Below are 13,841 nucleotides of genomic sequence, written 5' to 3'. Positions count from 1 at the left end.
TTCAAGGATAGCAGCAACGTACACCGTAGTCGTGGTCGAAACTCTTCCGCTGGCGGTGGCGCTGGATTTCAGAAGAAGGTGAATTTGTCCAACAGGGAAGTACTGGAACATGTTGGGCTGGATGTGGTAAGGGGAAAAGGACGAGGTGGTAAAGAGGGAAGGGGAAAGAGGGAGAGAGAGGTGGGAGGTGGGAGAAGAATGTGGCGGTGGTGGTGGTGGGGAAGGGAAGAGAGGTGTTTTGGAACTTGGAAACGTGTGCTACAATTGGTGTGGTGGAGTTTAAATTGGTCCGTGCAGTTTTATCTGGTGCTTTCAGTTTCTTTTTTCATCTATACATTTTATTGTTATCATGTATTGTTTTAAATACTAATATAACTGTTAATTTCTGTAAAAAAAACAACAAATTTTATTGTATTCATATATTGTTTTAAATACTAAAACAACTGTTAATTTCTATAACGAAAAAAAAATAACTCTTAATTTCACACTTTTCTCTTCATGGGAACACACTCTTCTAAGTGAGGATAACTTCAATAGCAAAACAAAGGGCAAAGGAAAGATAAGACAGAAGAGAAAAAAACAAAACAACTCTTTTACAAAAAAAGAGACTCAACATATTTAAGTCATTAATTTATAGCTAGACAACTCAAGAAAGAGCATTGCTATAGAGCACGAAGGAATTGGCACACCCAGAGCACGACAAGTTGTTTCATGTTTTATGGAAAACAACTCAAATTGTTAATAAATAAAAAGACAAAAAAAAATTGGTAAGATGCACTTGTGGTGGGTCTCGTGCATGGAAGTTCTCGTGCAGGGAAAATTGATACCTAAAACAATGAGTTGGCATAGCCGCATAGGTGTTGCTTTCGTGCACTTTGCCCTTTATTATACCATTTAAACTCTCTTCTTGGATGAAATGCGATTTAAATCGTACAACTATACTTTTTTTAATGTTCGTATAACTATACATTGCTTTAGTTTTCTCTAATGTACATTTATTTCACTTGAATAAAAGCACATGAAAGCGGCTTAAATTGTAAAATGGTCTAAGCCTTAAATAGTTATTGTTATTAGGTATCAATTTTCCCTTGTCTGGCTAAGACTAGAGGCCTTCCATTGCCTTCCTGGCTGCAGCACCAACATGTTCCAATGGAAAGGTATGCGATACAAATGGCCAAATAAAATGCATTCATGTTACACAAATATTTGACTAGAAATAGAAATAGAATAGCCACTAACCATTATTAGGGCCACCTGCAAATATGTTCTTCAGCACCATAAGTGGTAAGACGATACAACTTAAAACTAGAATTGGACCCTTTTTATTTCGGTAGAGTTAAAACACAGTTCATATTAGAGATGTAGTACATACCAACTTAGATTGGATTCAGGATGTTGGTAAGATATTGTCCTAATTCCTCACCTATGATTTGAGGTGTAGCCATACCCATACTGTACACTATAATCCCGTCCTAACCAGGATACCGAACAAGATAACATGTTAAAGAACGTCATAATCAAAACTTTGACTCATCATTTGTGACTAAATAGAAGGTAAATACAAAGCTCCCATGAACACAACAGGACAGGAGGCACTTGTTAAGTCTCTAGGCTTCAATTAACCAAGTCTTCCTCAATAAAACAAAATCTTAAAACGAATCAGTATTATCTTGTCAGTTTAACGCTGATTCAGCAGATCATAAAGCTTACTCATCTGTCCTTGCACGCTTGGGGGCTTGAGCACCATCTTCATCAGCAATTTGCTTAGGATTCTCGGAAGCTTGACTTTCGGGAGCATCCTGCTTCTCACCCGCTTCCTGGGCGCTTCCGTCAACTACAGTACTGCCATTAGTAGCTTGATCAGACCTGCAATGGTTCGCTTTGGATGCTTCCAATTCGGTTTTGTCAGGAGAATCTTTTAAGGCATCTGAAGACACTCCAGATACACTCTCAATGGCAGATGATGATGCCTTAAATGGTTCAACGCCAGATTTGCATTGCTTCTCAAAAATCATCTGGAGGTACCTTCCTTGTTCTTCTATTCGCAACTGTAGATTTCTTTGAATCTAACACAAAAGATAAAGGGGAGAACTGTTATTAGATTGTAAAAGAGGCACAATAGACATAAGAGAACAAGTGTAATGCCTTGGATAATTCATGCATGTGATATAAGAAGCACATGACCCTAATTTCTACACGCATAAACCTACATGTCAAATAATGTCACAAAAATTAGTTCCATGCTCCAGGAGAATATAGTAGCCATATGTTTTTTGCTCCCCAAAAGGGAAAAAAGAAACCGTGGGTCTAAGAGAGGATAGGTCTATCTCTTCAACAAATCAATGATATGGGAATCACCTATAAATGAATATGTTGTGTGTATGGTTAGTATCCAATTTCAAATCCATATAAAGAGAAATAACTGAATTTCAATGAATAAGAGCATGAAAAGAATTAGCATTGCCTATTTTTGCTTTGTGGGGTAGCTTGGCAATTCTGGTTAAACCATTTAGGCCATTTAGAGGTAGCTGGATATATCTGCATGATTTGCAGGTTATAAAGGTTTGGGTAGTAGAAAGGGGAAAAATATGTTTTGGCAGTGTCCTCTTCGGTGTTTTGGCAACCTCCTCCAGTTTATTTAGAAATAATCTCATCCCAGACATTTTAGCAAAATTTATATTCGACCTCAACTTTTATGGGACAGCCTAGTTTATTAGAACTAATTCTGCTAAATCCAAACATACAATATAATAGCCTCTTTGCGGTTTCCCCTCATTTTTAAGGGTGCTTCTGAATCATACTTGCAAAGGGGCTTGGTTGCTGTTTTGTGCTGATTTTTTTCCCTTGTTCTTTTGCTGTTGTTTGCTTTGTAGCTTTTGGACTTTAGAGGACTAATGATCCCCCAATTTTCTATTCCTTCCTTAATGAGTTCTTTGGTTATAAAGGACCGCAAGTATCTACAATGATATATCAAATGAAACTAATCTAATGACTACTGTGATACATATATTTAATGCATGTTATATTGATCATATTATGAAAACTATAATTTGACAACTAAGACACTAATTGACAACTTTACACTTTTAAAAAAAGGAATAAAAGAAATGAGAGAAATAGTTAGTTAGTTACATATATTAACTCCTTTATTAATATGAATTTATTTCACAGTCTCTTAAACCTCAGTTGAAGTTCAAAAAACTAGTAAGTCCTATAAGAAGTGTATTCTAAGTTCTAACCAATTATTAAGCTATAAATGATGAATGAACATATCAGAAGGAAATTCTTGAAAGAACAAACTTTGTACCTCAAGCTGTTCATGCAATCGCTTCTGAACCTCCATCTGCATTCGTAGGGCTTCAGTGATCTCAATACCACTGTCAACAATGCAGGAAAGGTCAGCATAACATTTAACTATGTATGAAATCTGACCGAAAACATACATAAATCCCATTGAATATTAATCCACTTGAACCCTTAATCCTGGACCCCTGTGAACTCTAAAATAAGTCCATTCCTGATCCTTATATTATAATTAAGTAATCAACTAAGAACCTTTCTGCAGGCTGTATTAATGGTCTATGTAAAAGTCCACCTTTTATTTTATTTTATTTTATGCCTGATTTATTTTTTAAGATTCTCTAATTTTCTATTAATATGTTATTTTCTCATGTTTAGTGATAAGATATGGATAATTACTGTGTTAGGAACAAGCCCCAATTAGTTATGGGCAAGCTTAGTTAGGAAAGTTGTTAGAGCAGTTAAATAGCTAGCACTCGATAAATAGAGACAGCAAATGTAAAGGAAGGTGGTTAGTTGGTCTATTGGATTTAGAGTGGGAGAGGCCAAGCTCTCAAATTCCCAGGTGTAACTTTTTTTTCTTCTCGACTCAATACCCATCGATCCAGAGTTGAAAAAGGATATTCATTAAGATTTCCTTATTTTCTTTCTTTTAATTTTGATTACTGACACTCCAATTATCTAAAATCTGTGCAGAGTGTTTGTATTGGTAAGGTCACAATAGAGAACAAAGTGTTGTCTAACAGTTTGATGTATCAATTGTCATAGAAATACAGAAATACTAAATAACAGAAGTTACTTAAAGTAGCAGTAGATAGTTGCTTACGTTTTCAAATCTAGAGATGACATATCTTCAATGGGGCTTAGTTTTCTATCTGTAGCTCCTGCCAAAAGTATTAAAAAAATGTACATTATATGACTGCAAAGGAAGGAGCATTTCTCTAGATTTCAAGGAAGATATTAAAAAGACACTACTTCCAGGCATCAAAAGCACAATGCCAGGTCAATAACAGATTTCATATTCTTCGGTCTAATTTGCCACTCCAATATACAAATCTTAACCTAAATTTAAAAATAAAAAAATTAGAGTTAATAGGTACTTCAGTAGTTATTTGAAAATTCAAAACTCTCCAATTCTTTTTGGTGTTCAAAAAAAATAATGATAAAGAAGTGGATTGACAGACTTGCTAGTACATGCCAAGATACATGTTATGTCTATTTATATGGCCCCAGTAGGCTATTGTTCACCAAATTGCCAAATTTCCTTGTCTTACTTTGCTGGATACAATACATGCATCAGTAAAGTTCTAGTCATATTAAATATGCACACCATAGCTTCTAAAACATGCTACATTTAGCAATTTCCCAATTAATTTAAGCAAAAATATAGGGAATGGAAAAGAATCCATGGGAACTTGCATCTTAAAAAGTTTCTCATACAGTAGCACAAAGAGGAAGACAAAGAAGGGGAAAAAGTATGGCACCATAAACAAAGGAGAAGCTTAAAACATAAAATCGAATCAAAATATTATGTACAAAAACAATAATGTAAGATGTCAGAGATTTACACCACTCGATAACTTTTATATATGGTGATATTTTCCTATGTTTGAAAACCATACTTCAAATAAATTCCATATTTCTAGATAAAGAACAAAGTAGTTTCCAATTAACATGAAACTTGGCGAGAATCATCTACTTGGTAAAAACTTTTAATCCTTGGGTAAATTTTGCAAAAAGTTACTCAATAGAACATGATCTCTTTATCCCAAGTCCTAACCAATATACCAAACCCTATCCATACATAAGGTATATATAATAGAACGCATATCTTATTATCTTATGTACCTTCAGATGACTCTGGTCTATATCTAGCTGTCCTGTATTTCTGCATTTCATGGAGAAATATATTCATCAAAAACATGCGAGGAAATAAACATTAGGAAGATAAAGAAAATTGCATATACCTGTAAGTGGCTTTTAACATGATATATAGTTAATCCTTCAACTTTCATGAGCTTCAACACACCCTTAGGGGTAGCTCCTGTAAAAAGAAAACAGGAAAAGAAAAATGAGGCAGAAGTTTAACAAAATAAGGCCTTACTTAGCAGAGTGAAAGAAAGATGGACATACTTTCACTCCCACCAAGTTGGTTGACAGCCTCCACAAATGCTTCATGAAGCTCAGGTGTCCAACGCATCCGTGGTTTGGCAGGTGCAGAATTTGCTGAGGAAGAGGGGGCAGTAACAGCATGATGTTCTCCAGATGAAGCAGGAAGTTGTGGAATGGCTTGGGATTGGTTTCCTACCGGATATTGCGAAGATGGTTTTGAAACTCGATCCACCATCTAAAGAAACAAAATGAGTTTCTAACACATTCCATTAATAAATCGCTAGACAGTTTACTCAGCAAGCTAATATTTATTTGAGTGAAGAAAATCTTAACCTTTGGTTCAAGATCTTGAATGTTGTCAGCAAGAAGATCATTCCAATTGGAAGTCAAAGTATCATCATCACTGATTAGCTGATCAGCCCACTCATGCCAATCATTTCTCTTAGAATACTCCTCAATTGCCATAATATCGCAGGCACTGCTCTCTACTTGACTAGTATCAACAGAGGTATTCGCTGAGAAATCAAGAAAGCTGGGCAGGGAATCTGTATGCCAGGAAGCACTGTTTCCATTAGAATAATGGGTTGATGTTGTAGAAGGTATTGGTCCATTATTTGAAGCATAAGATCGCAATGGAGCCCCGTTACTCAATGACTGTGACATAAAATGCACATTTCTAGAGTGTTTTTCATGGGGTGAAAGGGACGAGTGATGAAGATCAGTTGAATATCCGGGAGAAGATGAAAACATATGCCCAACTGCACCGCTGGAACTTAAGTGACTTGAATGTATAAAAGGCTTTGTATTAAGCTCTTTTTCCACAAAAGCCGGGTGAGAATCAGATAATTTGGGGTACGTCTCTTCTAGAGGCATTGGAAGGACAGGCAATGATGAAGGAAGTGCTCCAGACATTCCTATGTTATTGAGTTGCATTGGGCTTGATCTTTCAATAGAGAGAGCAGGGCGTGCTTCCATTATTTTCCTAAATTGTTAGTCAAAAAGATAAAAGTATCAGTTATCTAGTCAACTAACAAAAGCTTAGACTGTTACGATTTCCCTCAGATGGAAATGCTCACCAGCAAAATACTACACAGGTTGCTTTTTATTCTTGATGCCCAAACCAGAAAAGTTGTCATCAATCTTCAACTGTCAAAGAAAAACAATTCTTTAGTCTTCACTCTTTAGCATCCATCAAAGGTAAACCAAAAGAAGCAAGGCTGGTGAGAATATTGCTTCTGAAGATTATAAAAGCCCATCGCAAAAGTAAAACTAAAATAAAGAGACAGGCCAAGCTTGAACGCAAGTCTAAACTCAATAAAAGGAGCATATTAATATCGTAAAAATCTTAAACCACAGTAGATGCTGATCACAAAGCTCAAAGTTACAGATAAGATAAATATTCAAGCCTTTCATTGCAGTTTAGGTGCAGAGATAAGTCACAACGCAACCCCTTTATTTCCCATCAAGTAGTAACCATAATCAGAGATATGAAAATCATCATAATGTGAACATTGAACAATTATGCAGTTTATCATTAAACAAAACAGTATGCACTAACATTAAGCTGATGGGTTAAACAATTAAGCAAATGCTATCAAATAACCACAATTCTATCATGTAAACACAAAACCAATAAGCCAATCAGTTGTATGCATAAAACCACAGTTCTCCAAGTAGAGTGACAAATGAATTCTCTTCCAAAATCATCCACATGCATATAAATTTGATCAAATCACCTCTACCATCAGACAAAAAAAAAATTATTTGAAAGCAATTCACACTCCAGAATCAAACAATAACATGATGAAGCATGACAATATGCATGCAAACTCATAATCAATGGAATTAACATCAAATTGCAAAGGAAATCAAATAGATAAACAATTTTTTTTGGTGAAATCAACAATCATCAACGAAAAGGGGTGACCCAACGCGAATTGAAAAACGGGAGATTGAAGCAAAGGGTATTTTCGAAAAACAACAGATAACGAAGAAAAACGCAGCAATGGGTTGCGTGAGGCATCGAATTCTCTTACCAGACGGTGGTGGTGTTTGTGAATTCCTCCGCCGTCGTCGTCGTCACCGGCAAAGCCAGAGGTTGAATTTGCGGGAGTGAACGGTGGTGACGAACGGGTGCGTTTTGCAAACCCCTTTTGGAGGAGGAATAGCCAATGGGTGTGTTACGCGTTGATTGAGCGCGTGAGAAGCACTCTCGGTTACGTGGAAGGGTTTGAAGTTGGTGTTACCCTGGCACTCCTCTGCATTGGAGTTGGAGGTTGCTGTGATTGGTTTCCACACAGAAAATATCTAATGGGGTGCACGTGAGGTTGGTTGGGTTTGAACCACATGATTAGGAAAATGTTCTTTCTTTTTCCTCAAAGGGAAACATAGGGTTTAACGAGCTTTCAAACTAACGCAAACGTGATTTCACGTATTTTAAAATATCAGTTAAATAGTTAAAATTTATTATGTTGAATATATTATGAGTTGAAAGTCGAAACAGTATAATTTTGCTACGTTAATTTTAGTGTGAATTTATATTGAGTTCAACAAGAATTTAAACAGATACTAATTAAGTAGATGGTTGTTCTACCTTAAATAAATATTTATGTGTCACAGAATGATAGCTCAAGTGATCAATTTTGTTCGGTTAAGGTGTATAAATGTCAAATGTTTCTCTAAAAGTGTTTTTTATAAGGATTGAATTATCAACCTCACCTCAGGAGTTCAAACAACCATTTTTAATTTTTGCGACCAACCCCTGTTTGATGGTGATTAGATATTTAGATAGAAAAAATGAAATAAAAATGAAAAGTAAGTAAAAATAAGATTAAAAAAAAAGCTAAATGTGAATATATAAATGTTAGGCTTTTAAATAGTTTTTCCCCTTTATCGCATGAAAGCTCACTCATTTTGATTTGGTTCAACCAGGTAATAGAATACTAAAAGTTCCATATTATTATTAACCTTTGACATAGATGAAGGGTTATCACCCATTCACCTTGATAAAATAGAGCTAGACAATAGCTTATGCTTGTGCCCGTGCCCATAAAGTTAAAAGTATATGTAGGTAAACAAAGAGGAATTTGTGCGATGTAGTTCATGCAATATGGTAGTTTGAATGTTCTCTTTGCAATAAGCCCTTCAAAGCTGCTCCATTGATCCAACAAGGCCCCATATGTGGTAACCCTTATCAACTAATTGTTGCCTCACCTTGGAATGGTACTTCCTCACTTCCATCAATTCATCATCATGACCCCTCCCACATAGTTAACAAATGGAAAAAGACTCATTCACACCTCTCCACCTTACCTATAAAGAGATATATGAAGAGAAGATGGAGTATTAAGATGTATAATGTAATGGGAAAAAGTGAGACACGGAAAAAAAGTGAAAATAAGATAGAAATGAAGGTGAGGTGTAAACATATCATTATTAAAGTAAGTGAATTTGAAGTAAATTTACATATGCTGGAAAAAACTGCCTAAATAAAATTGTATTAAAACTTGATGTAAATTTTCTAAACAAACACAATAAGTTCTAATCATAGGATTTGAACACAAAATCATATTTAGACAGAAACGGCCAAACATTAAGTTTTTATATGAAATCATACTAAAGCCAAGTAAAAGCTATTTTGAAAACCTCTAAACTCATACAAACATGCTGTTCTTAACAGAACCAGATTAATTTGTACCACTTGGATCCAACTCCAAGTTGCGGCAAGTAGACCCACTCTCTACATCCTCAGTAACAGGTTTGGTAGAAATAGCCTAAACATCATTCCAACAAGTAAACAACAATATAAGCTTTTTCAATATGAAAGATGCACTCAATGTCCTACTATTGAATATTGTGGACACCTAGTCATCATCGTTACAATAAATTTGTTAATATATGAGCGGTTCCACAACTACAGAATCAAATTCGCAACCGTTCAAAATAATCTATAATCTCACATTCTCATGTGTAAATTTTTTTCATGTTTTCTTATGTTGTGTTCATCTCTATTTTTATATATAATCAAAAGGTGTCAGTAAAAGAAAATTCAAAAAGTGAGATCGTATACTAAATAAACACAATATATCACTTGAATGTGTTGATATGAGAATACTAATCCATTAATACATCAACAACACCAAAAAAGAATTATAATTATTAGACAAAAAGCATGTCTATAGCATATAGCACTTCCCCAAAGCCATGGTTCAATTCTTATAATAAGGCATTGTGGACAAAAGTGACTCTCATCAATATTAAAGATCCAGAATCTCTGGCATCATCACCTTTCAAAGGGTAGCAAAGTGTTGAGATACTGGTTACTTTACTTCATCCCTTAATATTAACTAGGTTGAGAGTTCAATCATCGCTCATAAAAATGGAGTGCATATTGTAATCAGCCGTTTACTACTTAATGTAAACATAGGGGTGGAAATAGGTCAGACGGCTCGTCAGGGGCCTATGGCTTGACTTGTTAGAGGCTCGACTCGGCTCGACTCGTTTATTAAAAATGTCAGACTTAGGCTTTTTTAAAAGCTTGTTTAACTAAAAATGTCAGGCTCAAACTATCAAAAAAGCCTATTTGGCCTAACAGGCCGGCCTATTTATATATTACTTTTATTAATAATATAAATAAATATAATATAATAATATATTATTTGATTTTTTTAAACTGATTTATTTTATACTTTAGTATAAAAGAAAACCCTAAGTCCCTACCCTAACCTAGATTAGAAACGTTTAGACATATTCAATGATACAAGTTTAGTTTTTGAAATGCAATGATAATTTTTTTTTTATTTGAAAAGAAAGTGCAATGATATATAAAAGACTTATTAGCCCGCCAACCTAATGACATTCTTTTGATAAAATTGTCTGTTCAATAGGCTTTTAAGCAAGCTTGTAGGCCAAGTCAGGCATTAGAAAAGGCCAGGCCAAGCCATAAAATTTGGCCTATTGATAGGTCACAGGCCAGGCTTGGGCCACGAAAAGATAATGCAAGTCAAGCTTAGCCCACACAAAGCTTGGCTCGACTCGGCCTATTTCCACCCCTACGTAAACACCCACGACAAGAGAATTAGTCATTGCTATCAATCATAAATACGGCTAAAAAAAAGGTGCAGCATCCACTCAAGTAGAGCCTAACCTCATCCACTACTCTCTCAGAATCAGCTTTGTATTGAGATGAAGTCATGTATTTCTTCACATGCTCCACAGTGGCACAGCACTAAACCCTCTAATGTTGTTCACCTCCATATTGATTCTCCGACTCTCACAATTTAACTCTTCAAGTTGCCTCCAAGTACTTCTTTTCTCAATCTTTGGTTCAATATGTTCCAATCTGCACTTACTTCATTTCTCCGACCACTTCTTTTTAAGCTGTTTTTAGTTAGGGAAATTACACCCACTCCTTCTTTATGAGGTTTATCATCAAAGCACTAACTTTTTCTCTACTATTAACATTTTTTAAGGTAATGTAAAATGTAACAAAAAATTGTAATTTTATTTTGAAAGGAAAGGCAAATGAATTTAAATTTTTTGTTTTACATTTTAAAATAAAAATCATAAATGCATTAAAACTTCCTAACTTAATGCCCAAGTCACTTTTGTTAATATATATAATTATATATTGATATAGATAATTTGAGAAAAATATAGATTGTAGCAGGGGAAATTATGTTTCTAATTACTTCTTCTACAAACTCAAATGGCGCCACGAGGAGGTGACCAAAACGACGCTGTCTCATCACCTACCTCCACAGGGACATTAACCTCACCTTCACTCTCTTCCACCCGTAGCCGGAACTCACTACACGCGCCGCCGCAGCCAATCCTTCCGATTGAGATCGTGGAAGAAATCATAATTAGGTTTCCGGTGAAGTTCCTCTCGCAACTCCGGTGCGCCTGCAAGTCCTGGAACTCCCTGGCAACACTTATATGTAGTCTTTTAATTTCCAAAAGTTTCATTTTGTGACCACCAATTCTCCCCATCTTTAACTGTTATATGCATTACTTTAGCACAGAGAATGTTTTGGTTGTTTTCTCAGTGTGTCTGTTTAGTTAGGCGTTAAACTCAACATCAATTCATATTTGAGTCAATATGTCAAAATCTTACTTCTTTGTTGATGCGTTGGAAACTTAGAATGTAAGTAAAAAGGCACTTTAGATATTAGAAGAAGTTACAAATAAGAATGGCATGTTTTAAAAAAGTTACACATTAACACAAGCCTTAATTCCCAGTTTTAACTTTTAAACAAATAGTAGCTATTTACAAAGTAATTTATCATTTAACCACAGAATGGCAATAAACTGTAGGGAATCTTCTTCATAATTCAGAAAACAGAATGTTGTAAAGATCATCAGACAACATGAGGTGGGATATGGTCATTTGAAGAACATTCATTGAAGTTAAGACAATAACTATGAGAATCATAGCTATACGGTGGATTGCTTCATATGCCTTCCCCTAGCTTGCTTCATAGCTACTCTTCAATTAGGAGCGAAGTTTCAAATCCTAAATTTTATGTTAAATCTAACATTTTTGGGATTTCATAATTAGATTTCATACCACTCTATGTAAATCATTTTTATAATAATTGTACTAAATATAAACCACTTCACTATCAATTCATATTTTTCATAATCAATTATACTAAAATCAATTATGTCACCACTCATCCATACATGCAATTAGACAACTAGAAAAAACTCCATAAAATAAGATACGGTGTTGTTGTCCCTTGCATCTCTTTTAGAAGTGTCAAGATTCACAAGTTGTCATTTGAACTTAATGCAGATCTTTCATTGCATGGTACCTCACACTTCGCCACATCTCCTCGTACATCTGAACTAAATGCAACAGTTGATAGAAAACATTGCCAAATTTTGTATTTTATGGCAATTTAAAAGAAACTAAGTGAAGTTATATGTCGCGGCTAAATGTAAGAAAAAATCACCGCTAAACATCACGTTATTTTGGTGTTGTTGATGCGTTTTGTGACGCCGGTTTTAAACTTATAGGATTTATTTATGGCATACCCGCAATTGGGTTAAAACTGTCACAAACAAGTTTGTGCATCTGGGAAGGGCCACAGTCCTGATAAGTGTAAGTGAAACTTTGGGTTGTTAAACCGCTACTAACATTTTCATTTTGTACTGAATTAAACGTTATGAAGAAATAATATAAATAAAAATTAAGTAATTAGATTTTTTGCTTACATCAGAAAATAAGTAATTAGATTTAATTGCTCTAAAATATTACTTATATTCTTCTGAATAATAATATTCTTCTAAACAATAATGATCAAATGAGATCCTCATTATACAATTTTAGCAACTAATATTTTTTAGTACATTGGAAATAAAACAAGAGTAAGAAGCCAAGAGCAACGAAAGGAAAAACACAACACTAACCACACTCCATCTGATGAACAATATCATGGGGGAGCGGAAATCCAAGTTGAATAGGCTCTCCTATTTCTTAAACCCAATTTTGCAAGAGCATTTGCATGTTTATTCAACTCTCTTGACTCATGATGAATAACCATCTCCTAAGTTTGGTTCAACAAACTAATTGTCTCTATCAAATAAAAGTTGCACAAGAATGCAATTTCAAAGACTCATTTCCAGTGAGCGCTTGACGACATCAAAGCAATCTGAAGTGCAAATAAGCTTGCGAGTATCCTGCTGCCAAGCCATGTCCTAACCCCTAGTCACAAGAAGCATTTCAGCTAGGTACCCTGTATTATTTTGTTATTTTAGAAAAGTTTTAAAATTATAATTCATAATCCATGTGGTTATTTAATATTAATGTGATTGATAAAATTGACATTTTAAATATCTAAGGTCAAGTAGATTATATTTATTAATATATATTATTTTAGAGTTTAATGAATATGCACTGACAGTGTAAAATAGTTTTACACAGACATCCAATTGAATTCCGCCAAATCAGAAAATATATTATTTTTTTAATTAAAATTAAAGTCAAATGTAATTATCTCTCCTATGTGGCATGCTTTGATTGGATGACTGTGTAAAACTATTTTACACTGTCAGTGCATATCCATTAAACTCTTTATTTTAACACACTTTGTAAAGTTGTTTTTAACTATTAATGTAATCTTAATTTTGAGTCTTTTTCTTCCACTTTTGTTAGGAGGTCGGGTAATCAAGCAGCTGATTTTGTTGCAAAGTTAGCTTATGATTATCCTGATGTTGTCTCGGTGGAGAATGTTCCTCAGATTTAGTTGCTTTCCTTTAGGCAGATGTATTAGCTAGGTGCCTAGGTGCTTCTGATTCTTTCTTAATATAATTTTGTTTCATATTAAAAACTAAAAAACGTAATCTTAATGGAAATTTCAGTATTTAACATTTTAAAAATCAACATATTTCGTAACTTAATGCTCAAGTCACTTTGAGAGAAAATA

The 13,841-nt window shown here is 34.6% G+C and overlaps 1 protein-coding gene across 1 annotated transcript; it reads right to left on the bottom strand.

The window, feature by feature from the left end:
* Nucleotides 1-1,299: 1,299 nt before the first annotated feature.
* Nucleotides 1,300-7,689, bottom strand: LOC130730503 (protein PHOSPHATE STARVATION RESPONSE 1). The gene is made up of 9 exons (XM_057582529.1): nt 7,449-7,689; nt 6,489-6,558; nt 5,746-6,394; nt 5,434-5,647; nt 5,268-5,344; nt 5,149-5,188; nt 4,127-4,184; nt 3,308-3,377; nt 1,300-2,066 (listed from the first exon to the last, which is right to left on the bottom strand). Exons 3-9 carry the CDS (start codon nt 6,385-6,387, stop codon nt 1,707-1,709), a joined length of 1,461 nt encoding a protein of 486 aa, XP_057438512.1. The 5' UTR covers nt 6,388-6,394; nt 6,489-6,558; nt 7,449-7,689; the 3' UTR covers nt 1,300-1,706.
* Between the last annotated feature and the right edge of the window lie 6,152 nt (nt 7,690-13,841).

The sequence above is a fragment of the Lotus japonicus genome, chromosome 1 (assembly GCF_012489685.1).
Source record: "Lotus japonicus ecotype B-129 chromosome 1, LjGifu_v1.2".
NCBI classification, from domain to species: Eukaryota; Viridiplantae; Streptophyta; class Magnoliopsida; order Fabales; family Fabaceae; genus Lotus; species Lotus japonicus.
Note: the sequence above shows the minus strand (reverse complement) of the source record. Positions and strands in the feature narration are given on the sequence as shown.

Bases quoted from the DNA above. Each gene is read 5' to 3' on its own strand.
- LOC130730503 (XM_057582529.1), bottom strand. From the start codon at position 6,387: ATGGAAGCACGCCCTGCTCTCTCTATTGAAAGATCAAGCCCAATGCAA. The intron at 5,648-5,745 runs GTTAAGATTTTC...TTGTTTCTTTAG, and splicing joins TTCAAGATCTTGAACCAAAG to ATGGTGGATCGAGTTTCAAA. The intron at 5,345-5,433 runs GTATGTCCATCT...TTCTTTTTACAG, and splicing joins CCAACTTGGTGGGAGTGAAA to GAGCTACCCCTAAGGGTGTG.